Source organism: Panthera leo, chromosome B4, assembly GCF_018350215.1.
Source record: "Panthera leo isolate Ple1 chromosome B4, P.leo_Ple1_pat1.1, whole genome shotgun sequence".
In the NCBI taxonomy this organism is placed as follows: Eukaryota; Metazoa; Chordata; class Mammalia; order Carnivora; family Felidae; genus Panthera; species Panthera leo.
In genome coordinates, this window is record NC_056685.1 from 79,222,143 (window position 1) to 79,246,196 (window position 24,054).

A 24,054-nucleotide genomic window follows, 5' to 3' on the forward strand; every position below is an offset into this window, starting at 1 on the left:
CTTTGATTTTGGCTCAGGTCATGATCCCAGGGTCATGGGTGGAGCCCCAAGTCAGGCTCCACACTGAGCATGGAATCTGCTTGTGAGTCAGTCTCTCTGTCTCTCTCTCTCTCCTTCCCCCTCCCCTCCCTCTTTCTCTCTCCTCCCACCCCCCACCTCCCCCGAAAATGCTCTAAGTGGATACAAAGGCTTCAGGAAGGATAGAGATAGACCCATTGAGAGTGTCTTGGCCAGGTCCCATCATGTCTGTCTTGTCTTCCTGTGCTCAGGTATCCTGGGAGTAACACTAGCTTTAATGCCTCAGCTGCCGTGCCCTGCTCCAACGTGGGTGCTAGAGGCTCTTGTTCTCTCCCCCACATACACCTGTTACACTTGTCAGGACCGTACACGTCAGCAGTAGATTCTCTGGAATTCTATTTACATATGTTTTTTCTCTCACCAACTAGATTGTTAAATTCCTCAGAAGCACATTATCTTACACTCTTGTGTATCCCTCACATCTAACACATGGTAAAACGTCATTTTGATTAATAAACCTTGTACTGTACTTATTGGTTGATAACATGTCTCCTTATTCTCTCCATCACCAGACTCTTGGTGATCCCAAAGCACCGCGTTTGCGATGCTATTGACCCGCGAACTTCCCAGGCTTCTTGCTTGCCTGTCATTCACTATGTTTATACGACCCACGTGGAGTAGCATACATTGCTTTGCAATATTGTTATGAACTGGATATTTTTAAGATTTTTATAAGTTCCTTGAGGGTAGGAAGCCTGTTTGCTACAACTTTGTTATGCCAGGCGGGCGAGGTTTTGTGAAAATCACGAGACGCTCTACAATCCAAGTTAAAGACTCCAGCCCTTCTTTCTCTTCCGGGATGGAGGATCATAGAGATGTTCGGCGCAGCGAGGCCTCCAGGCGCATCCATCGAGATGCGCAGAGGGCGGCTAGAGCGTTGCTCGCCGAGGCGGCTTCCGCTTCGTTAGTCCTCCTTCCCAACATGGCGCAGTCAGTTAACATCACCGAGCTGAACCTGCCACAGCTAGAGATGCTCAAGAACCAGCTGGACCAGGTGAGGACGGGCGGCTGACATCCCTTTCCCGCCTCACATCCCTTTTGCCCACGCGTACTCCCTCTCCCCCGTTCCTCCCCGCTTTGGGATGCTTGCCTTCCCCTGCGAAACCCCCACACCATCCCAGGACGAGCCCCGTCTCCGTCAGTGCTTCCCCTCTTTCTCCAGCTCCCAGACTGACCCTGTCTACCGTCCTCCCTAGGAAGTGGAGTTCTTGTCCACGTCCATTGCCCAGCTCAAGGTGGTACAGACCAAGTATGTGGAAGCCAAGGACTGTCTGAACGTGCTGAACAAGAACAACGAGGGTATGGGGTAGGCGCGTGAAGGCGACATGGGGGATGTGGTGAGCCGGCTACTCTCGCCCCGCCTTCTAATCCAGTTGTCCTTACCTGAGAAGAGAAAGCAATCCACTACGTATTGTATGCCGCTACGTGAGCCCTTTGCATGTTGCCTGCCTAGAATTGAAATGTACAGGACATTCCTCTGCTCCTGTTGTCCCTGTTTCCGTCCTTTTCTTACTATCTCTGTGCTGTGCCTATTGGAACTCCCTTTAACGTCTTAACCTTCCCTGCGTGTTTGTCTTAATTGCTTTCACAGGGAAAGAATTACTCGTCCCACTGACGAGTTCTGTATCCTTTCGACAGAAACTGCTACCCTGCTGTCTCTTTTTCTCTCTCACCTGTCTCTCTCGAGGAAAAAAAAAAAAAAAAAAAAGGTGGGATTAGTTTTGATTACTGCAGAGTGTCCCCATGATTCTGAGAACACTCTTATTGTACACACTTTATACCTCTCCTAGCCTGGGGCCAATATCCAGCTAATGCTTTGTGAGCACAAAGGCATATATAGAATTGAGGTGTGATTATTTCCCTTTGCTGTTTGAGAATATCCTCTAATATGAAGACAAAACAGGTGTGTTTACACTTTTACTAATAACTTAGAAGACATAAACGATAGAAGGATAGGATATAGAAACAAGGGGGTCGGCTCTGTGTGTGAATCCTCAATTTTGGTTTAACAGTGGCTATTTCCAAACTGTTGTTACTAAGAAATCTGGATTGTTTTACTTGAATGAGTGAGTTGTGACAGTAGGGCACCTGGAAGCTGAGAACTGACAGGCTGAAAAGAAAACAACAGAAGTAGTGTCATAGGGATTGGCCACTTAGCATTAAGTCCGTCGGGAATTAGCTAGTGATTTTGTGATTGGGGCTGTTGAGGGAAAGTGGTCTGGCTATTTTTTTTTTAATGTTTTATTTTTTTATTTTTGAGAGAGAGTCTGAGCAGGGGAGGGGCAGAGAGAGAGAAGGAAACAGAATCCGAAGCAGGCTCCAGGTTTGAGCTGTCAGCACAGAGTCTGACGCAGGGGCTCGAACCCATGAACTGTGAGATCAAAACCTGAGTGGAAGTTGGACCTTTAACTGACTGAACCACCCAGGTGCCCTGAGGCTGGCTTTTCACTTTTACTACTCCACAGCAGTAGGAAAACACTGTATGTAGTCCTTCTAGAGGGGCTAGTGGGAAGAATTATAAGAACTGCTTGGAGAATGGGAGGGCCAGAGAGTGTTTCCAGCATATGTCCTTTCTCCATAAGGCACCGAGTTCTCTGTCCCTCCCCATCTGGAGTGTATAGGTATAGTTCTAAGGCCTCCAGATCCTTCAGTCCTTGTGCCTTGTAGCTTTTTAGAAAAGGCCAAGCAGGTTAGCTGACAGGGAATCATGACTCCTGCTGGGCTAGTTTTCCCTTAATCCTTACTTCTCAGATGTATGTCCCGGGGAAGCTACATGATGTGGAACATGTCCTCATCGATGTGGGAACAGGCTACTATGTAGAAAAGGTGAGTGGAAGTAACCACGTGGATGCCTCTCTGAGCAGGGAAAGGAAGTTTAGGGGACGAGCTAGAGTGCAGCATGGGGTCTTCTCTTAGCCCTTCATTCACCTCTGGCCTTGCAGACAGCTGAGGATGCCAAGGACTTTTTCAAGAGGAAGATAGACTTCCTCACCAAGCAAATGGAGAAAATCCAGCCAGCTCTGCAGGAGAAGCATGCCATGAAACAGGGTAAGGTTGGCCTGGAGCATCTCTTCACTCTTTCTACCTCCATGATAAAGAACGTGGATTCCAGTGTGAACTGGGGACATCCCCTTTGCTAGACTAAAGCCATGTCTTTCTGTTTGATGTCTAGATGTGTTATTGTCTAGATTCTGTGCATTAAAGATTCACTATTTGTGGATTCCTGGGTCGGGTGCTTGAGAATTTTAGAAGAAGGAAATTATATCTTTGTTCTTGAAGAGTTCCTATCTAATGGGATGGAATGGGGGAAATGATATGTGTAAATGAACACACAGGAAAGAAATACAGCCCTAACTAAGGACTAGCCGTTGCAACCCTGGTTACACATTAGAATCACCCAGGAAGTTTAAAAAGGAAGCCCGAGTCTGATCCAAACCAGTTAAATCAACCGGAGGGTGGGGGAGTTCTGGGGGTCAGTGTTTGTTTAAAAGCTCCCCAGGTAATTCCGTTACACAGAATTGAGAAGCACTGTTCTAAAGGCAAAACTCTCGTCCACAGTATAATTTTCTGGTTATGTTTCGATCATTTAGGACTGTATTTTGTTCATTTTTATGTCCCAGTGGTTATCCTATTTAGACACATTGTAGACTCTAAATTTGTGTGTGTCCCCAAGTGAATCACTGTGTTAAAAGTTTTATTAACTGTACTTGATTGTCCACCTGTCCTTAATTTTTTTCTCACTTCCTGAACTCTGGGTTCTCCCCTCTAGCTCCAGACCAGGGTCTGAACGCTTCTTTTTTTCCACAGCTGTCATGGAGATGATGAGCCAGAAGATTCAGCAGCTCACAGCCCTGGGGGCAACTCAGGCTACTGCCAAGGCCTGAGAGCTTGTATCAGAAATGGGACAGAGGGACCTTGCTTCAAGGAGCCTGGGACTTTGTGGGCGTGGCTTCCTGGGGTCAAGGAAGGGAAGGGTCTTATTCATGCTAATAAATGTGCCAGCTGGGCAGAATGTTGGTCTTTTCTTGCATTAAGCAAAGGACTGGTGGTGAGACCGGAGGGCGGTGGTCGAGACGCTGTGCCCCTCCCTAGAGCCTGCTCTGTAGGGATGGGGCGGTGCTTATCTCGGAGGCTCCACCCTGAGCCTCTCGGGGAGTTGGGGAGAAGTGCCGAGCGGACCTGGTCTTTGCGGATGGTTGCCATGGGAACCGTCCAGCGGAAATGGAACTGAGCGGGCTCTTCCTCTTCCGGGTCGGCGACCAGCCTCCCCACGGGGGGAGGCTGCATGGGCCACCGCTCCCTGCGTGGTCTTCTTCCTCTGCTGCTGCTACGGCCGCCACCCTCCCGGGCCGGGCCCCGAACGCTCAGCCTGGAGTCCGTCCCGCCGTCCAAGCGACCCCGCGGCAGCCGCATGGCACCGCCCCGGATCGGGACGCACAACGGCACTTTCCACTGCGATGAGGCCCTGGCGTGCGCCTTGCTGCGCCTCCTGCCCGAGTACCGGGTACGGTGGGCCGAACGTGCCTCCGGGGCGGGCCGCGCCCGTGCGCCCCTCCTCCCTCGCGACCCCGGCCGCCCCCTCACCTCCTGTGTCCCCTGCAGGACGCAGAGATCGTGCGGACCCGGGACCCCGAAAAACTGGCCGCCTGTGACATCGTGGTAGACGTGGGTGGTGAGTACGACCCGCAGAGACACCGATATGACCATCACCAGAGGTGAGCTCCCAGATACCATTTCTTGAACTCCTTTGACTTCGGCTCTCCTCCGCTCCGAGGCAGCCGTCCGTCGCGGTGGTCTGGCCCGCGTCAGCGAAGGGGACCGCCTCATCCTTGAAAGCCAACCCCCGAGTCCCGCGGGACGGCAGCCCGCCAGCCCTCCGCCCTCTCTGCACCCGTCCATCCTGCTTCGGGCCTCCCTTGGCTCCCGGGCCGGCCTCTGGCCCCTCGCGACCGGCTGCCTTCCTCCGCTCAGCCAGGCTTTCCTCCCACTGGCGCCGTCCTCGCCCCCGTCAGCACCCCAGCCCAGGGTCGTCCTTTCACGTGTCGGTGCCGCTTCAGACAGCTGGGCCCACGCGGTGGCGGTGGTTGGTGGCCGCTCAGACGTGTGTGGTCTTCCGCTTCGTTTATACTCTTCCACTGGGAAGTCTTTCTTTTCCGAGGCCAGCCCATCGTCCGCAGGACCGTTCCAGCCCTTTTCCCCTCTCAAGGCCCTGCCTCCTCCAACTCCCCCGGGAAAATCTCTCCCACTTTTCCAAGGAAATTGAGCCTCTGCGGGCACACCCTCAGATTCCCACTCCCAGGCATCCTCAGCTCCCTCCGTCCTGTTCAGGAAACTCATTCCCTTCTCTTCACCCCTTTCCAGATGTTATTACTTTTAACTCTGGGGGCTCACACCGCCATTCTCCAGAACCCCAGCCCTTCTGCTGCTTTTTGCCCACCCCTCCCCTGCCTGGAAATCAAAGGAGTAACCGAAAAACAAAACCCTCCTTCATGTACACCACACTGTTGAAAGTGGTGATCTCCGAGAGATTATGAGGATGTTTTATTTTAATTCTAAGTATTTCTCTCCCTCGCTTCCTTCCCAAGTGTACATATTACATTCATAAATGATGTGGTGTGGGAACCCTCTATTTATAGCCTCATCTCCTCCCCTCCCTTCAAACCTGTCTTCAAAAGAAGAGCGGACCCTGGCTCCACCTCCCTTCCAGTTCATTCCATTCATTCATTTAGCTGGTCCTCTCCCAATCTCTCCACTGGCAGTACTCATGGAAAGGGCACCGGTGACCTCATCACCAAACTCAGGTTGCTGGCTGAAGGTCTCACTTCAGTTGACCTCTTTGGGACATTTGACAGTTTTGACTAATTTCCTTTTTTCTTATGATTTTATGTACTTTTTAAAAAATTATGCAGCATTTGATACATAAAAGAATGTACGTTTTCGGAATATAAAACCTGTAATGAACACCTAAGAACCAATCTCCCAACCTAAGAACTAGAACATTACCATTACCTTTGCATCTGTGCCAAGTACTTCTTCCCTGTCCCATCCCCCTGTGTCCCCAGAAGTAAGCAGTATCCTTAATTTTGTGTCCATCATGCCCTTTATCTGCCGTGTGGTTCAGCACATGTCTGTTTTCCATCAACAATTTAGTTTTGCTTCTTTTTGAACTTTTATCTGAGGGAGTTACTATGTTAGTCTTTATACCTTATGGACATTTTATAAATATTTTTGTACTAATAATAACACTAAAACAAAAAATGAGCTCCCTAGGGGATTATGATGGACTGGTAGTTAGAAATTACAGCTGTGGTTGGTTTCTGTTTCCCTGAGAACTGCCGTACCTTTTCCCTATTCTCTGTGCCACTGAGAATTCAAATTTCTGCCTTCCTCACTCACCTACACTGCTGCAGGTAATCTTGCATTTTTTATTTATTTATTTATTTATTTTTTGTATGCCAGCCAGCACAGTGCTCTAACAGGCACTTATCCACTAAAGTCTCTCAGTGGCTCCCCACTACGTATACATCAAGTCCAAGCTCCAAAATACAGCAGACAGGACCTCCCATGATTTGGCCCCTGCTGACCCTTCCAGCTTTATTTTTTGCCACTCCTCACATCCAAGCTTGCCTTTCTTGCAGTTCCATGAAAAGATCTCTTAGCCATCGTACATGTTGTTCCATCTGCCTGGAACGCCTTTTCTCCTTCACTCTTTGTCTGGCTGGCGACACCTACTGATTCATCTTTTGGCCTGAACGCACTCCCTCCCCCTTCCCTCCTTATCTTTGTTTATAACCTAGCTAGAGCATTCACTTGGTCGTTTGTGTGCTTGTCTACCTTTTTTTTTTTTTTTTTTTAATTTTTTTTAACGTTTATTTATTTTTGAGACAGAGAGGGACAGAGCATGAACGAGGGAGGGTCAGAAAGAGGGAGGGTCAGAAAGAGGGAGACACAGAATCTGAAACAGGCTCCAGGCTCTGAGCTGTCAGCACAGAGCCCGACGCGGGCTTCGAACTCACGGTCTGCGAGATCATGACCTGAGCCGAAGTCGGCCACTTAACCGACTGAGCCACCCAGGCGCCCCGCTTGTCTACCTTTAATAGATGAACTTGAAGGCAGGGACATTGTCTTAGGTCTTTTTTTTTTTTTTTCTTTTTTTTTTGTAATCCCTAACATCTAAAACACAAAGCCTGGCATGTAGTAAGCATTCAATAAACCATTGTTGAATGCGTGTATGAATGGGGACTCCAAGCTGACGTCCATGTTGAACCCCAAGGAAAAGCTGAAGCCTTCACAGCTGGGCTTCCTCCTCCCAACTCCTGACTATTCTCCAGTGTCCTCACCCACTCGTGTGTGCACATGCACACGCACACTGTGGGTTTCCTGGGGCAGCTCTGCCTCAGCCCCACCTCCCTGTGCTCCTCAGATCTTTCACAGAGACCATGAGCTCCCTGTCTCCTGGGAAGCCGTGGCAGACCAAGCTGAGCAGTGCGGGACTCATCTATCTGCACTTCGGGCACAAGCTGCTGGCCCAGTTGCTGGGCACTAACGAAGAGGACAGCATGGTGGGCACCATCTATGACAAGGTGGGGACCCGAGGACAGAGATGACCCGTATATGCATCTCCACCAGCTGGGAGTGGGCCTCACGCAGGACTGGGCCTCAGGTCAGGATTCCTGGCCCAGAGCTAGCCGGGCACCCTCTCCCTCAAGCTCATCTTCTCACAAGGAGATGGTCAGTCTCTCCCATCTCTGTCCTGGGGCGGTTGTGAGAAGTGGATGAGGTGGTGTTTGGAGAAGGGCTTTGAAAACCGTAAAGCAGCATTTCCTGGTCCTTTTCTTGACCTGACATGCATTAACAACTTGGTAATAGAGGTGGCTGCTTACGTTTGGAAGCATTAAGGCTTAGAGGTTCTGGCTGCCCTGAAGGGGGGTCGGGGGCAGATCTCGGACGCACGGATTGGGAAGCTCAGCTGGGAAGGGTTTGATTACGAAAATATCTGCAGGTTCCATCAGCACCCCCTGCAAGCGGCTCAACACGTTCCTGCCGTGGGGAGGGGATGGGGCCACTCACCCTGGCACACGTGTCACATCAAACAGGGATTCTGAGGACACCTACTTGACCCCACTCCTATGAAGCTCACAAGTCAAACTTCAGGAGTGCCTGGGTGGCTCAGTCGGGTGGGCGGCAGACTCTTGATTTTGGCTCAGGTCATGATCTCACGGTTCATGAGATTGAACGCCGAGTCGAGTTCTGTGCTGAGCTTGGAGCCTGCCTGGGATTCTCTTCCTCTCTGCCCGTCCCCTACTCGTGCATGTGCACTCTCTCTCTCTCAAAATAAGTACATTTAAAAACATAAGTCAAACTTCAGATTTAGTCAGCTCTGGTCGTTGCAGAGGCCGTTGAGTTCATTTCTGTCTCCGCTTGCCTGTCATCTGCCCCTGTGACACAGGAGGAGTATGATCCAAAGAAGTGAAGAAATATAAATGGTTGAACTGGAGTTTTTGGAATACTAAGGTTTTTAGACTGCTGGAGTCCGTTTTCCCTTTTGCTGAGGGGTTTCTAAGCAATTAAAGGAGGTTGTACCAAGTTTTAACTGAGCATCATGTTGGGGTCCAGACCAAGAGGTGCTGGGCACAGAGGAGTTTATCGGCTCTCCCCAAGAACAGCACTTTTCTGCAAACCGCAGACATAGTGATATTGTAGGCCTGTGTGTCAGGCAGTTTTGCTTTAAACATTGATATCGCATATCATTTCTACCCCCCAGGCTCTCGAGGCCCTGCCCTGCCATTTCTGCAGGCTCAAGAGGTACAGCACATGGCATATTCTGGGCTTCCCTGGGACCACACCCCAGCTTGTGTCTCCTCCAGCCGTCTCTCTACCTGACTCGTATTTGGCCAGACCCCTCTGTACCTCATTCACCAGGTCACTGAAGAGCCCATTCGGCCTCCCTGGAGACTCACCCACTCTCAGCCAGAGATCCATCCACTTCCACAGAGCCCCTCATGGAACTTGTTCTGAAGTCAGCAGCCCCCACCCCACACACACTGGCCTTGACTCAGGCTCCACACAGTAGTGGAGGGAGTGCTGGATTGGAAGTCAGGTGATCAGAATTCCAGCCCCAGCACTGTTAGCTTGACCTTAAGCCGCTGAACGCCCCAGTTCCCCCTTTCCTCGTCCAATGAATGCCGAGAGGCTTCACGGGACTGTCATGAAGATTCAATGAAAGAGTGTGTGTGTGCATACTTTGAAACCTAGACAACTGTATGCAAGTGGTAGGTACCCTCAAGAGCATTTCTCCCGCTGCTGCCTTAGATGTACGAGAACTTCGTGGAGGAGGTGGATGCAGTGGACAATGGGATCTCCCAGTGGGAGGAGGGAGAGCCTAGATATGTGCTGACCACCACACTGAGCGCCCGGGTTGCTCGGCTTAATCCTACCTGGAACCAGCCCAACCAAGACACCGAGGTAAGGAGAGCCCCAGGGGAAGGGACTGTGAGGCACGTAAGTGCTTCGGGGGAGGAAATGAGAGTGGTTGCCTCTTCCAGTCTTAGCAAAGTCAAAAGTTGGGGCCGGCACCATGGTTCTGATTCCCACGATTCCCAGGTCGGTTTCAAGCGTGCAATGGATCTAGTTCGAGAGGAGTTTCTGCAGAGAGTGGGCTTCTACCAGCACAGCTGGCTGCCAGCCCGGGCCTTGGTGGAAGAGGCCCTGGCCCAGCGATTCCAGGTACAGGCCTGGGAGGAGGCACTGTGGTTCACGAATTGGTGACTACTGGTAGGCTGCTGGTCGGCAGGGGCTCCCGCTTTCATCCTGAACCTTCCAACCATGCTTTCCTTTCAGGTGGACCCAAGTGGGGAGATAGTAGAACTGGCCAAAGGTGGATGCCCCTGGAAGGAGCACCTCTACCACCTGGAATCTGGGCTGTCCCCTCCGGTGACCATCGCCTTTGTTATCTACACTGACCAGGCTGGACAGTGGCGGGTACAGTGTGTGCCCAAGGAGCCCCACTCATTCCAGAGCCGGTAAGACCATTAGAGGACCGCCCTGCAGACCTTCAGGTCTGTTTCAGCCCTTTATCAGAGGGAGCCACTAACCTTGGCCTCTTCTGTGCTCCCTCTCTCTCTTCCTCAAGGCCTCCATTTGCTCCCACCAACTTCCTCTTTCTGCTCACTTGTAGGCTGCCCCTGCCAGAGCCATGGCGGGGACTTCGGGATGAGGCCCTGGACCAGGTCAGTGGGATTCCTGGCTGCATCTTTGTCCACACCAGTGGCTTCATTGGTGGGCACCACACCCGAGAGGGTGCCTTGAGCATGGCCCGTGCCACCCTGGCCCAGCGCCCAGTGCCGATGCGTCCCACAAGTCCCCTACCCTAATAAAATGCCATCTGTCTCATATTGATCAAGTCCTTGCTCCATTATTGCCCTGCACCCTTTTGGGAACCTGCTGAAATTTGGGAAAAGTGAAATGTTTATTATATGCCAAAGTCCATGGTAGGTACTTTCTCAGCTTTGCTTTCCAAAGCATTTGAAAACCACCCAGTTCTTGAAGTTAAATAATCTGACCCAATTCATGAAAAGTGACACAGCCATCTTAACCCAAAGTCCACACCTTCTTTTCTTCACTAAACCCCAGCGCAACTCTCTGGAAAAAAGTCTCATAACTGAGTGGAAAACAAAGAAGGGAATTTATTATTATTATTATTATTATTATTAGAAGTGGGAGTGAGGGGAGTGGGGCTGGGCAGGCGGTGGCCCAGGGAGAGGGTCCCATGGAGCAGAGATTGGGGATGTCTCAGTAAAGAGGGGCAGATCATGAATAGAGCCTCCGCCCCCAGCTGGGGGCTCCTGGGTTCGGCCAAACACTGGGCTGAAACGTGGAAACTGGGCATTGACAAAGTACAGAGGGATGTGGGCAATTCGGCCTGTGGACCAGCACTGCAGAGAGGGACAAAAAAAGTCTATCAGAGCCTAGGCCCAAAGAAGGCCACACAGCAGCCAAAGCCCTGGGTTCTTCCGCCCAGCTCCCGAAGAGCCCAGTAGCCTGGCCTACTCACCACACTGAGCAGAGCCCCTTTGTTGAAGGAAGGATGGAAAGCGATGAGCTGTGCCTGGGCCCCGGGCTCCCCCTGGATAACGCCACTAGGGGGAGAAGGTGAGCAGGCATCTGGAGCCGGGCAGTGGAGTAGGATGTGGGTTCGGTGTGGGAAAGCTGGTGGGAGTCCAGACCTGATGGGCCTACCTGGCACTTACCAAGGAAGCAGCTCAAACACGGGGCTGTTTCGAGTGCGAAAAAGGAGGATGACTGGTTTACCATCCTGGACGCGTGGATTTCCTATAAGAAATGGATGTGACAGGAAGGCCCCCTATAGGCAGAATCCCGGGGCAGGGCGGAGACCTGCAGCCAGGACATGGACACCCTCCATTAATGGAAGATGGCTGTAGCCGAACAAAGTCCTTCCTCCCCAACTCTTACCTTTCATAAGCACAGCCAGACGTTCCCCACTGGGGTCCCAGACCATGGAGTGAGCCTCTCCCCCAAGTCTATGGGTCAGAACAGTAGGTTGGGAGGGCTCAGCATGGCCCCTCCACCTTTTGACTGCCCCTCCCTCACCAATCAGCTCACCTTTCCTCTCCATCTGGTGTCTGTACTGTTGTCTCAGACAGATCCGCCACAATGGTGGCTGACTTTGCACCTCCAACGCGCCCTTTTCCCTCCCCTGCAAGAAGGGCAGAGGCTCTGAAGTACAGGAAAGGGCCTCTCACTGGTCTCCTGCCTCCCACCTATTGTAAGCATCAACACCTCTCAAGTCTCCCAAGTTTTACTTCCCTTTATCCTCCAGAGTAGCATATTCCAGGGGGTTCTTGCCTTCCTCTGACTGCCCCAGATATTCTGCATCCGGAGCCATTTCCCCTGACTCACCGCAACGTTCTGGGAATGACAAGGAGTAAATGAGTGGTTCCCCCAATACAGTGAACAGCAGTCGGTTTCCATCTGGGCTCCAGCAGCCAGTCTGGGGTCAAGGAACAAAAGGTAGAGGAACACTGGTCTGTAGGGGGACACAGGGAGACAAGCTGGGACAATCTGGGGCCCACCTGCTCCCTGGCTGTCTGAATCACAGTCGCCTCTTACCTGACACCGCCCTGACAGAGTAGGCCACCTCTCGCACGTCCACATCTGGGCCTCCCAGACTCTGCACCGGAAAGAGTCAGGTCACAGCTTAGGACCTCTAGGTTCCAAAACTTGTACTTCCCTCCCTCTGCCGGTCTCAGGGCCAGGTCAGAGAATGGTCACAGAACTTCCTGCTGGAAGTTCCAGGAGCCAAGTGCCTTTCTCTGGGTCATTCCTGTCCTTACCCCTTCCCCTGCTCTCCTCCCACTCACCGAAAGACAGCTGAAGGAGTGGTAGCCAGAACTTTGCTGCCATCCGGAGACCAGAGCAGATTGGTAACCCCACCGCCACGAAACCAGGGAAGGGGAACACAGGTCTCCGTTGAAACATCCCATACCTAGGCAGAAGGAGCAGGAGTGAGAGGAAACTCCAGCATCCCCAACCTGTTACGGGGGCTGCCCTTCTTCTAGGTAGAAAGACACAGAAAGGGGAGGAAGCAAGAGAGGGGCTGTTAAAACAGGAGAATAGGTTTATACGTACAGGGATAGCAAGCAGAACTTTATTTATTTTGAGACAGAGAGCAAGCAGGGGAGGGTGCAGAGAGAAAAGGAGAGAGAATCCCAAGCAGGCTCCACAATGTCAGTGGAGCCCCCAGGATATTGTCCACCACCAGAGAAGAATGCTCTTGCCTCACGTCTGAGGGGGCTCAAATGGCCAAAGGAGGGGTGGGGACCACTCACCAGGATAGCAGCATCCACAGGTGAAGCTGAGAGCAGTCGTCCCCCACTGGGTGCCCAGGCCAAGCTGGTGACAGGTGTGTGCCCAGGGTGAGAGAGCACTTGTGCACAGCCAGAAGAGGGTCTGCCGAGGGGAAACGGTATCAAGTCAGAAGGCGACAAAAGGAACGCCCCCGACTCTACTTCCTTGCCTTCCACTAAAACTTCCAAACCCAATGGCCCCTCAAATCCAAGTTAGGAGACATGAATAAGGGTCAGGGAAGGAAGGGAAGGAAGGGAAGGAAGGGAAGGAAGGGAAGGAAGGGAAGGATGGGAAGGAAGGGAAGGATGGGAAGGAAGGGAAGGAAGTAAAGGAAGGAAGGAAGGAAGGAAGGAAGGAAGGAAGGAAGGAAGAAAGGAAGGAAGAAAGGGCAGAGTCGCCACCATGAGGTCCATGGATGAAAGTGCATGAAAGGGAGGAAACTTGTATCATGGGCCTCCAGGAGGCAAGAACTGACCAGCAAAGCTGGATGGTGCTGAGCAGGGGAGAGGCCGCGCTCTGCCCCAGACCAGAGCCCTCTCCCCGCCACATCGCCCAGCCTGGGGCCTGGGATCATCTATGACTCTACCTCAGGGTTGCAAGTTCTCTTCCAGAAATATCTGCTGCTGCTCCCCAGAACTCATCCCGTGCTGCAAACCCTGTCTTTCTGTCTTTCCTTGTCAGAATTAGTCTTCCTGTCTGTGCTCCCGCATTGTTTTCTGCTTGTCACAAAGGTGCTGCATGTGAGGTCATCCTCCACCACGAGGCTGTGACTTCGTCAGCTCTGTACATCCAGAACCACACACTTGGCCTGGCGGGTGCAGGCTGTGACCTGAATCAATGCCATCCTCTTCCTTTTCCACCAAACTGTAACTACCTCTAGTGCCAGTGAGATCCTAGATCACAGAACACAACTTATTCTTGAACTTTACATTAAGTCAGTTATCTTTTCAGGTCCGTTCACAGAGATCCATCTCATTCTTTTCAGTGGCTCCACTGTCTCCGTTCCCCTGAACAGATAAACTGTAATTCATTCACTCATGCCTCCACCAATGGAGATTTCACAATTGTTTACAATGTAGGGTTTTTTTTAAGTTTCTTTATTTATTTTGAGAGAAAGAGAGCACACACGTGACCAGGGGAGGGGCGGAGAGAGGGAGAGAGAGAATCCCAAGCTCCATGCCGTCAGCACAGAGCCTGACACAGGGCTCAATCTCACGAACCGTGAGATCATGAGCAGAGCTGAAGTCGGATGTTTAATCAACTGAGCCACCCAGGCACCCCCGGAATGTTTTATTACAAACAATGCGGAAAAAAAATTCTCTGTATCGATATCCTTATATACTCACGTTACTATGAGTTCAGAATTTGGGGGTAAAAAAGGCTGGCACTTTTTAAAAAATAGGGGCGCCTGGGTGGCTTAGTCAGTTAAGTGTCCAACTCTTGGTTTCAGCTCAGGTCATGATCTCACAGTGTGTGAAATCAGGCTCCTTGCTGAGAGTGTGGAGCCTGCCTGGGATTCTCTCTCCCCTCCCCTGCTCACTCTGTCTCTCTCTCAAAAATTAACTAAGTAAACATAAATACACCAACAAATTATTTCGTGAAAAGTTTGTACAATATAGTCTTCTCACAAGAAAAAAAAAGTATCCACTTTCCTGGTCTTGCTAGTACTGGATATTATCAAACATTTTAATTTTAATAATATCATTCTGAATAAGAAATATTCTGTATTTTCTTCTAGTCCCTTATTTCTATGTTTAGTTTTTTAGTCTGCTTGGAATTTACTTGTAGATAAAGTATAAAGCAAAGACTACCTTTATGATTTCCCAAAAGGATATAGCCAGTTATCCCAACACTACTAAACTACTAAAACACACACACACTAAACTTCTTTATTGTAATAATAAGCCAAATTTATCACATATTCAATTTTCATATATTCTTAGATCTATTCCGTTATTCAGTTATACTGATCTGGTTTGTTTATCCAGACAGTGGTAACTTTCCATTACTGTAACTTCATAAAATATTTTAATACTGGGTAGGGCAAGTCTCCCCTCAATATTCTTTCTTTTTTTTTTTTTTTTTTTAAACTCCCCTCAATATTCTTTCTTTGCAAACTTTTCTTGGCGATTCTTCCAGATTTATTCTTTAATAAAAACTCTGAATATCATTTTGCCCAGTTCAGAAAAACAAAAGCCAGAAGAATTCTGGTTGCAAGTCCACTTAATTTGGTATTTTTGTGATTACACTTTCCTGTCTGGGCGTATAGTATGTCTCCCCATTTAGTCAGCTCTAGTTCAAGTTTCTTCCACAACTTTCTTCAGATCTCTGGTAGATTAAATACATTTAATAATTTCTTCTTAGCGATTCAGTAAGTGTATGTACTGTAAATAGGTATTTTTTCTCCTTCAATTTCTCAATAATTTTTATAGGTATAAAAGAAAACTATTAAATTTTTGGTTTCTTGGATCCAGTCACCTTACTACATTTAGGTGTATTAGATCAAACAGTTTTTTTAGTTGAGTCTTGTTTTATCTAGGTATGAAATCCTACCTTCAAAGAATAATAATTTTCCCTTCGTTTCCAAGACATCACATTTTTTTTGTTTTAATGCACGTACTAGAATCTCCAAAAATAATGTTGATTAACAATGGTGACAATGAGGGGCGCCTGGCTGGCTCAGTCGGTAGAATGTGCGATTCTTGATCTTCAGGTTGTGAGTTTGAGTCCCAGTTTGGGTGCAGAGATTACTTCAAAGAATTAAATCTTTTTTAATGTTTGTTGTTGTTTTTTTTAATGTTTCTTTATTTTGAGAGAGAGGGAGAGAGAGAATCCCAAGCAGGTTCAGTGCTGTCAGTGAAGAGCCCAACACAGGGCTTGAATCCACGAACTGCAAGATCATGACCTGAGCCGAAATCAAGCGTCACACACTTAACCAACTGAGCCACCCAGGCACCTCCAAAAAATAAAATCTTTAAAAAAATAAAAAAGAAAAGAAAAATAACAGTGATAATGGTAACTGTCTTTATCTTGACATTACTGGAGAAAATATGTTTAATGTTTCCTACTTCACTGTCTAACACGAGAGCTACTGATTCCAAGTAAATACTTTTTTTTTCCCTCCTAAGTAAATTTTTATGTTAGGTCATCTCTTTGTATTCCTAGTTTACTTTCTGTTTTCACCTGGAATGTCTGCTTTTTAAGAAGAGCATTTATGGACATAAATATTTTTCTCCTTTAACTTGCTAGTGCAATAAATCATATTAATAGATTTCCTACCGATGAATAGTCTTTAATTTCTGAAAAATTCTACATGGTTAAGATTTTTTTTAATATGCTTTTGGGGGCACCTGGGTGGCTCAGTTGGTTAAGCACTTGACTCTTGGTCTTGGCTCAGGTCATCATCTTGCAGTTGGTGAGTTCAAGCCCCACATCAGGCTCTGCTCTGGCAGGGTGGAGTCTGCTGGGGCCTCTCTCTCCCCACCCCCACCCTGCCCCTCTCCCACTCACGTGCACACACTCTCTCAAAATAAATTAATAAACTTAAAAAATACACAAATAAATATGCTTTTGGACTCTATTTGCTAATATTTTCTTTAGAACTTTTAATATTTTTCTTAAATGTTTATTCATTTTTGAGAAAAAGAGAGTGTGAGCAGGGGAGGGGCAGAGAGAGAGGGAGACACAGAATCTGAAGCAGACCCCAGGCTCTGAGCTTTCAGCAAAGTGGGGCTCGACCTCACGAACTGTGAGATTATGACCTGAGCCAAAGTCAGACACTTAGCTGACTGAGCCACCCAGGCAGCCCTATTTAGGATTTTTGAATCTATGCTCAAATATCTTTCTTATACTACTTATTGTCAGGTTTAAGTTTTAGGATTTAGCTTCATAAAAATAAATCAGGATGAATTCTGGGACAGAAAGAGGACATCAATGGAAAAACTGGTAAAATCTGAAGAAAGTCAGAGCTTAGCTAGTCATGTACAAACATCAGTTTCTTAGTTTTGACAAAGGTAACATGGTAACATAAGATGTTAACAATGGGGGAAACTGGGTGACAGGTGTACCATGACTCTGTACTATCTGCAACTTTTCTAAACATCTAAAAGTATACCAAAATAAAGTTTATTAAAAGGGGAAAAAATCAGGAGGCTTTCCAAATTTTTCGATGATCTGATCTAATTCAAAAAATATGGAAAGGTGCCTGGCTGGCTCGGTCAGTAGAGCATGAGACTCAATCTCACGGTCATGCCCCAATCTCAAAGTTCAAGCCCTATGTTGGGCATGGAGCCTACTTTAAAAATAAACAAACAACATCCAAATTATCATAGAACTCTCATAATGCCATCTCATTGGCAAAATTGCCTGGCATTTTTTTTTAATGTTGATTTATTTTTGAGAGAGAGAGAGAGGGAGAGAGAGAGAGCGAGCACGCGCGCGCATGAGTGAGGGAAGGGGCAGAGAGAGGGAGACACAGATCTGAAGCAGGCTCCAGGCTCTAGGCTGTCAGCACAGAGCCCAACACGGTGCTCAAACCCACTAACCATGAGATCATGACCTAAGCCAAAGTCAGACACTCAACGTACTGAGCCACCCAGGAGCCCCGTAGCCTGGCATTTTTTTTTTTAGTGGTAGAGCTCATCTGTTTTAATTTCTTACACAATCCACTTTGGTTAAATTTTGCTAAAGAATCAAATATTTCCTTTAGATTTTCATTGGTTGGTCTAAACTTGTATATGATATTCTCTAATAGTTCTTTTATTTTCTTCCATGTCTGCTGTTATCTCTTCTTTCCCACTTTGAAAATACTATACTTTGATGTTTTCTTTTACCCTGATAAGGCTGGCCAAAAAGTTTTCTTTCTTTATTCATAATTCAAAGAATCAGTTTCTGGTTTTATATTTACTTAGTTCTCGTGGGTATTCTTCTTCAAATTTCCTTGATTTCAACTTCTGTCTACATTAATTCCCTCCCCCACTTCCTTTAAACCCTACATCAGACAGTCCTCTGAAAAAGACAAGTCTTTCCACTCCACGATCCATGGATACACACTCCCCACAATTCCTGAAGTTCCTAGTTCCATCCCTTTCTCTAGATTATGGCCTTCTCAGCACCTTGACGCTGACCTTAGGTCTGCTTCTCCCACAGCCCTGCGAAGCACTGTGAAGACAAAGAACTTCTTCCAGACCTCAAAACCCACCACCACTGGCCTGGCCTCAACCCTCAGGCCAAGGTAAGACAGAGGCTGCTGGGACTCACCGGGTAGACAAAGAGGTGGGGTCCAGGGTCCAGATGAGAATGCAGGTCTGGCAGGCCACAGCCAAGACAGAGGCACTGAGGGGCTTCCAGGCCAGAGCCGCCACATTTCGCTGCAGCCGGTGCTTCAGGGAGGGGACTATAGTGCTGTGGGGAAGATTAAGGAGCTGAGTCAGAGCAGGGACACTATAGCTCAGGGGACCGGAGTTCAGTTGAGGAGGGAAAGCCAAGAGAAGAAAGCTGATCACACGGAGCCCAGGGGTTTTGTGAGACAGAAGGCTAGGATAAAGATTAGACCCAGAAATAGGACGTGTCTAGCTGTAGAGCCTCCCTGACACGATTCTGGAAGGGGTCTTGTGGACCAGGCCCAGGAACTACAGGACCCCTGGAACCAAGGCTAGCGGGGATAGGGAGATGACTCATGGACATGGAGACTGCAGAGTCGGGGCCTGCCACATACCTGCTGGCATTATACACGCGGACTGAGTCATCTAGCAGGGCCACCGCAAACTTGTTGGTGTGGGGGTGCCACGCAAAGACCCGCAGGCAGCAGCTGGACCTGGCGCAGGAGTGAACATGAGGAAGGGGAACCTGCACCTTCCCGTCCCCCAGGCCAGAGGCTCAGATTCCCTTTCCCGGGAGGGCAGTATTGTTTTTCCCTTTTCATTTCTTTTGTCGGGAAGTAGGAGGAAGGAGAATGTGGGTAACAGTCAGGAAAGCAGTGGGAGGGGTCTCTGCTTTGACTACCCTCTCCCTCAGAGAAGTTCCAAGGTTCAGGACTTCCTTCCCACAAAAGCCTTGGAGCTCGTACACTCACCAGTTTGTGACTTGGGCAAATTCGGCAATCAGATCTTCACTCTTGAGCTGTAAGAACAAAGCGGATAGAGGGGGTGCTGGGACACAGGGATTTTATCCCCTCAATGGGAGCTGCACTGCTCCCACCCTCTGCAGACTCCCACCCCACCCTGACCTTAAGGAATGGGAAATGGAAGGGGGCAGGAGTGAGGGAGCAATGGCTGGAATGGGTGGGGTTGGGGGGGAGCCAAACTTACGGACAGGTGGGGGAACAGGGACCCGTGGAGGGAGGAGGCCCATCGACAGAGTGCCAGGGCCCAGCTGGACGCCGTCTTCACCCACTCAAACACTGTGAGGTTGAGGAAGCAGCTCTGGTTAAACCATTCACAGGGCTCTCAATGTGTACCCTAAGATGAAGGATGAGCAAGGACGAGCATCCCCCAGGTCCTTCCGCCTAGCAAATGCTTGGGGTACCCACTCTGGGGGATGTGAGGTAGGCAGAGGGGAAAAAAGATGGCACGGGCACAGCAATGCGGCAGGAAAAACAGGGCTAAAGGGAAATGGGCTGGGAGAAGTTAAGAAAAATATGGAGGGGAGATGCCAACCATAAAACTAGAGAAGGCTGGAGGGGAAAACACTTACCCTCTTCTTCCGAGTTCGCAATTTCATTCAGCACCCCAAAAAGGCCCATATCACGCCTGGTGAGAGAAAGTTGTGAGTCAGATTATTCTGATGCCTTCAGTCTCCCTCCACAAGTTATATTCATTCAATAAACATGCGTTAAAAATAAGAGCATTCAGGGGCACCTGGCTGGCTCAGTGAGTGGAGTGTGTGACTCCTGATCTCTCGGCTGTGAGTTCGGGACCCGCATCGTGTGTAGAAATTACTTAAAAATGAAATGTTAAGGGGGCCTGGGTGGCTCAGTTGGTTAAGCATCTGACTTCAGCTCAGGTCATGACCTGGTGGTTCATGGCTTCAAGCCTCACATCAGGCTCTCTGCTGTCCGTGTGGAGGCAGCTTTGGAACCTGTCTCCCTCTCTCTCTGCCCCTCCCCCGCTTGTGCATTTGCGCTCTCTCCCTTTCTCTCTGTCAAAAATAAATAAACATTTAAAAAAATTTTTTTTAATTTTTTTAATGTTTTATTTATTCTTCTTGAGAGAGAGAGAGAGAGAGAGAGAGCGCGCGAGCGCATAAGCAAGGAAGGGGGACAGCGAGAGAGGGACACAGAATCCAAAGCAGACTCCAGGCTCTGAACTGTCAGCACAGAGCCCGACATGGGGCTTGAACTCACGAGACATGAGATCATGACCTGAGCCGAAGTTGGACACTCAACCAGATGAGCCACCCAGGCGCCCCTAAAAAAAATTTTTTTAATAAAATCTTTAAAAAAAAAAAAAAAAACATGCACTCACATTTTAATGAGTGCCAAGTATGTGCTAGGCACTTTATATATAATCCTTTCATTTAATTATCACATTCATCTAAATGGCATTCTGCTCATTTTACCAACAAGACAACTAAGGCTCAGAGGTCTTTCAGGGCCTTGTAAGCAGATCGAGGGATCAAGACTTGCCCTAAGCCAGCGAATGGAAGACCAAGAAAAGATTTTTTTTTTTAAAGTAATCTCCACACACAACATAGGCTCGAACTCACAACCCTGAGATCAAGAGTCATGCTCTACCAACCAAGCCAGCCAGGCTCCCCACGATGGAAGGATTTTAAACAGAGGAATCAACTGATCACATTGGCATTTTAGAAAGATCAATCTGGGGCACCTGAGTGGTTCAGTCGGTTGAGCATCCGACGCTGGCTCAGGTCATGATCTCACAGCTTGTGGGCTGGAGCCCCGTGTCGGGCTCTGTGCTGACAGCTCGGAGCCGGAGCCTGCTTCAGATTCTGTGTCTCCCTCTCTCCCTCTGCCCCTCCCCCACTCATTCTCTTTCTCTCTCTCTCAAAAATAAACATAAAAGAAAGAAAGAAAGAAAGAAAGAAAGAAAGAAAGAAAGAAAGATCAGTCCAGCTACAAATTAGAAAGGGACAAAAACGGATTGAAGGAGATGGGGTAAGAGGCTATTTCACAAATCTGGAAAAAAGGCCAAAGTGCTCTGAACCAATAAGGTTGGAGAAAAGCAGACAGATTTGAGACGCTGAAGAAGTAAAATAAACAGAATGTGAAGGCTTATAGACATTAGTAAGAGTAATAGCAAAGGAAACACCTATGTAATACTTATGGCAGCTAATACTGCTTACAGTATGCCGGGGGCTGGGCTAGATGCTTCACACTCATTATCTAATTCAGCCACCATCACAACCCTACAAAATCGGTACTGTTAACATCTGCATTTTTATTTAAAAAATTTTTTTTAACATTTATTTATTTTTGTGACAGAGAGAGAGAGAGAGAGCATGAACAGGGGAGGGTCAGAGGAAGAGGGAGACACAGAATCTGAAACAGGCTCCAGGCTTTGAGCTGTCAGCACAGAGCCCGACGCGGGGCTCGAACCCGCAGACCGCGAGATCATGACCTGAGCCGAAGTCGGACACTTAACCGACTGAGCCACCCAGGCGCCCCAACATCTGCATTTTTAGATGAGAGAACAGAAGCCTGAAAAATTAATATGGTCACAGTGACCTAGGTAGGAAGCAGTAGCATCAGGATTCAACCTGTCTGCCCCAGAGCCTACCTTCGACCCACTTGCTCCTGAATGAGCAGTAAGGTAACATTCCCTGAGACGAGAAACACAAGGTAGAAGCAGGTTTGGAAAAGGAAATGAAGAGATCGGCTTTGAACATGCCGAGTGTCTGAAGCCTGTGTTAGAGCCAACCGAGGGGTTTGGCAGACAAGGCAACACCCGGTATGAAGTATCAATTTTAGATCCAGCCCAGGACACCAATATTTAAGGGACATCAGGAAGAGGGGGCACAGAAAAAGGCGGGGAGAAGCAGCAGCTGCTCGTGAGAGTACAAAGGAACACTCCCTTTGAACCCACCTATTGGATTTGTAGGAATTTATCCTACACATGACAGTGATAATAACTAACCCTTGAAGGGATTAATGTGTGTGGGCCAGGCACTGTTCTCTAAATGCTTTACATCCATTAATTCATTTCATTGTCACTACAACCTTGTAAGATAGGTTCCACTTTACAGATGAGGAAAGAGAGGGACCAAGTGATTAAGTAACTTGCCCAACATCACACACCTAAAAAGTGATACAGCCAGGAACTGAATCCAGACAGGGAGATGCACCAAATGAATGACCTAAATAGGAGATTATTTATTCACTGCAACATAATACCTACACCTAAGCTTCAGACAAAAGCTCAGAAAGTGGTAACGATGTGAAGAGGGGGCAGGGAGCAGACTCACTTAATCAAATCAGAAAGCAAGGCAAGTCACTGGAGATGAAATGAACTACTGTTGACTTAGGTTTCTCAGTAAGGGCAGCTAATTTGTTATGATGGATGATATCCAGCCCTAACCTAGAAAGAGCTTGTCAGCCCAAGGCAGAGGGACAGTGACCCCATCTTCTTCAGGATCTGCAGACCACCGCCCAGGAGACCCTTTGCCACCTCTCACCATATGTTGATGCATCTCTTCCACACCTGCTCCCGGTGGTGGATGAAGGCAGTTCTTGTGCCATGGTCCAGCCTCCCAGGGGTCTTCAGGGGATCCTTAGTCAGGTTCAGAACAGGAAGATTGATCCACTATAGGCCAGAAATAAGTGGTGTAATAATGAGTCAGTCTCCCCCGGATCTTTGCTGAACTCCGGGTCAATCTCCAAACCATGTCTGGGCTAAGAGTAAGAGGCTCCAAACACCTGTTTCCCATTCCCATACATGTAACCCTGGTGGGAAAAGGAAACTGAGCTTAGCTCCCTTATCTAGAAAACTAGAGTATTTCATAGGATTGCTGTGATTATTAAATCTTATAATATCTGTGAAGCACATCTGACTCAGAGCCTCTTTCGTACGTAGCAAATGCTCAGTAGGTGTCAGTTTCTCTCCCTTTTCCTCCCTAGGAACGCTGTGGGTAAAAAAACGCTCCAGGTTGTGCCTCCGCAGCGTAGAGAACTACCGAACTTTTCGGTAGTTCTCCTGCACCCTCACATCCCCTTAAGTTCTCCCTCATTCTCTCCATCCTCTCTAGGCCTGCCCCCACAGCTCCTCGACATCCCTCACTCTCCAATCCCAGCCCTAAAATACATTCCAGCCCTTCTATTCTCAAACCTGGGCCAGGCGGTTTCCAGTTCGTCGGACTGAGGACAGCTACCCAGTCCCCGCTACGCTGCCTCCGGTTCCCCGTGCCCCGTGCCCCGCCCCCATGTCTGTAGGTCCCCTCCCTCCTCGCCCCAGCCACCTGGCCCCGGAAGTCAGGAGGCGGACTCTCATAGCTATTGCCTGTCACCAACTCGTTATTGTGCTCGTAGAGGGTGACTTGACCCCTAGGCGGCGGCGGAGGGAACAATCCCAGGGAGCACATCTTGCCGGTCGCGAGGCCGTCCGGAATCGGTAAACTCGCGGATCCCGCTCCTCTAACTCTTAGTTCCCGGGCTAGATTCGGATCCGTACGGGTCGCCGTCTGGGACAAACAGCGTTGCAAAATTCAGCGGAAGTGAGGGGAAGAGTAAGGCAGAACACGAACGCGTGCGCAGTCCGGGGCCGACTTCCAGAGCTTCCTAGCGCGCCTCCTGGCGGCGGGAGGGAGAGCGGCGCGGGCGTGTCGCGGGGCCAACCCCTAGTTAACGGTCGGAGCGGGTTTTGTGTGTGCGTGTTTGTTAGTTTGTTTTATGCGAGACTGCTGTTTTTCCCAGTTCCAGACTCCACGACACAGTTTCCCACTCCCCCTCTCAGCGCTCGGAAAGCCCAAAATAAGCCACGTTCAGGGAAGTATCTAATTAAACTCTCCCAGGACTGTGGATCATCCAGAGGAAAATGCGGACTGTCTGGGGCAGCTGGCTAGAAAGCTGAGGGAAAAGCCTCTGAGAGGAGTAAAGTCAGGGGAAACCTTGGGAGGGAGAGGGAGAGGTCCGAAACCTCAGGTCCCCAGGGTTAGGCG

The 24,054-nt window shown here is 49.0% G+C and overlaps 3 protein-coding genes across 7 annotated transcripts; 2 read left to right on the forward strand and 1 right to left on the reverse strand.

The window, feature by feature from the left end:
- The first annotated feature begins 961 nt into the window (after window positions 1-961).
- Window positions 962-4,090, forward strand: PFDN5 (prefoldin subunit 5). The gene is made up of 6 exons (XM_042946673.1): window positions 962-1,072; window positions 1,275-1,377; window positions 1,670-1,701; window positions 2,830-2,904; window positions 3,021-3,126; window positions 3,886-4,090. Exons 1-6 carry the CDS (start codon window positions 1,001-1,003, stop codon window positions 3,960-3,962), a joined length of 465 nt encoding a protein of 154 aa, XP_042802607.1. The 5' UTR covers window positions 962-1,000; the 3' UTR covers window positions 3,963-4,090.
- Window positions 4,091-4,304: 214 nt separating this feature from the next.
- On the forward strand, window positions 4,305-10,472 carry MYG1 (MYG1 exonuclease). Its single transcript, XM_042946672.1, has 7 exons — window positions 4,305-4,582; window positions 4,681-4,793; window positions 7,502-7,661; window positions 9,391-9,543; window positions 9,682-9,804; window positions 9,919-10,100; window positions 10,256-10,472. Exons 1-7 carry the CDS (start codon window positions 4,364-4,366, stop codon window positions 10,449-10,451), a joined length of 1,146 nt encoding a protein of 381 aa, XP_042802606.1. The 5' UTR covers window positions 4,305-4,363; the 3' UTR covers window positions 10,452-10,472.
- Window positions 10,473-10,743: 271 nt separating this feature from the next.
- Window positions 10,744-23,590, reverse strand: AAAS (aladin WD repeat nucleoporin). 5 transcript variants are annotated; one of them, XM_042946667.1, is made up of 16 exons: window positions 23,356-23,588; window positions 22,576-22,703; window positions 19,639-19,694; window positions 19,254-19,345; window positions 19,019-19,065; window positions 18,662-18,760; window positions 18,205-18,348; window positions 12,927-13,047; window positions 12,459-12,583; window positions 12,208-12,268; window positions 11,905-12,088; window positions 11,701-11,794; window positions 11,551-11,618; window positions 11,328-11,409; window positions 11,132-11,216; window positions 10,744-11,012 (listed from the first exon to the last, which is right to left on the reverse strand). In XM_042946667.1, exons 1-16 carry the CDS (start codon window positions 23,476-23,478, stop codon window positions 10,788-10,790), a joined length of 1,734 nt encoding a protein of 577 aa, XP_042802601.1. In that variant the 5' UTR covers window positions 23,479-23,588; the 3' UTR covers window positions 10,744-10,787. The 5 variants fall into 5 exon arrangements, with proteins under 5 accessions (XP_042802601.1, XP_042802602.1, XP_042802604.1 ...); XM_042946668.1 differs by having other exon boundaries at window positions 11,998-12,088; window positions 23,356-23,587; XM_042946670.1 differs by having other exon boundaries at window positions 23,408-23,478.
- Window positions 23,591-24,054: the final 464 nt, after the last annotated feature.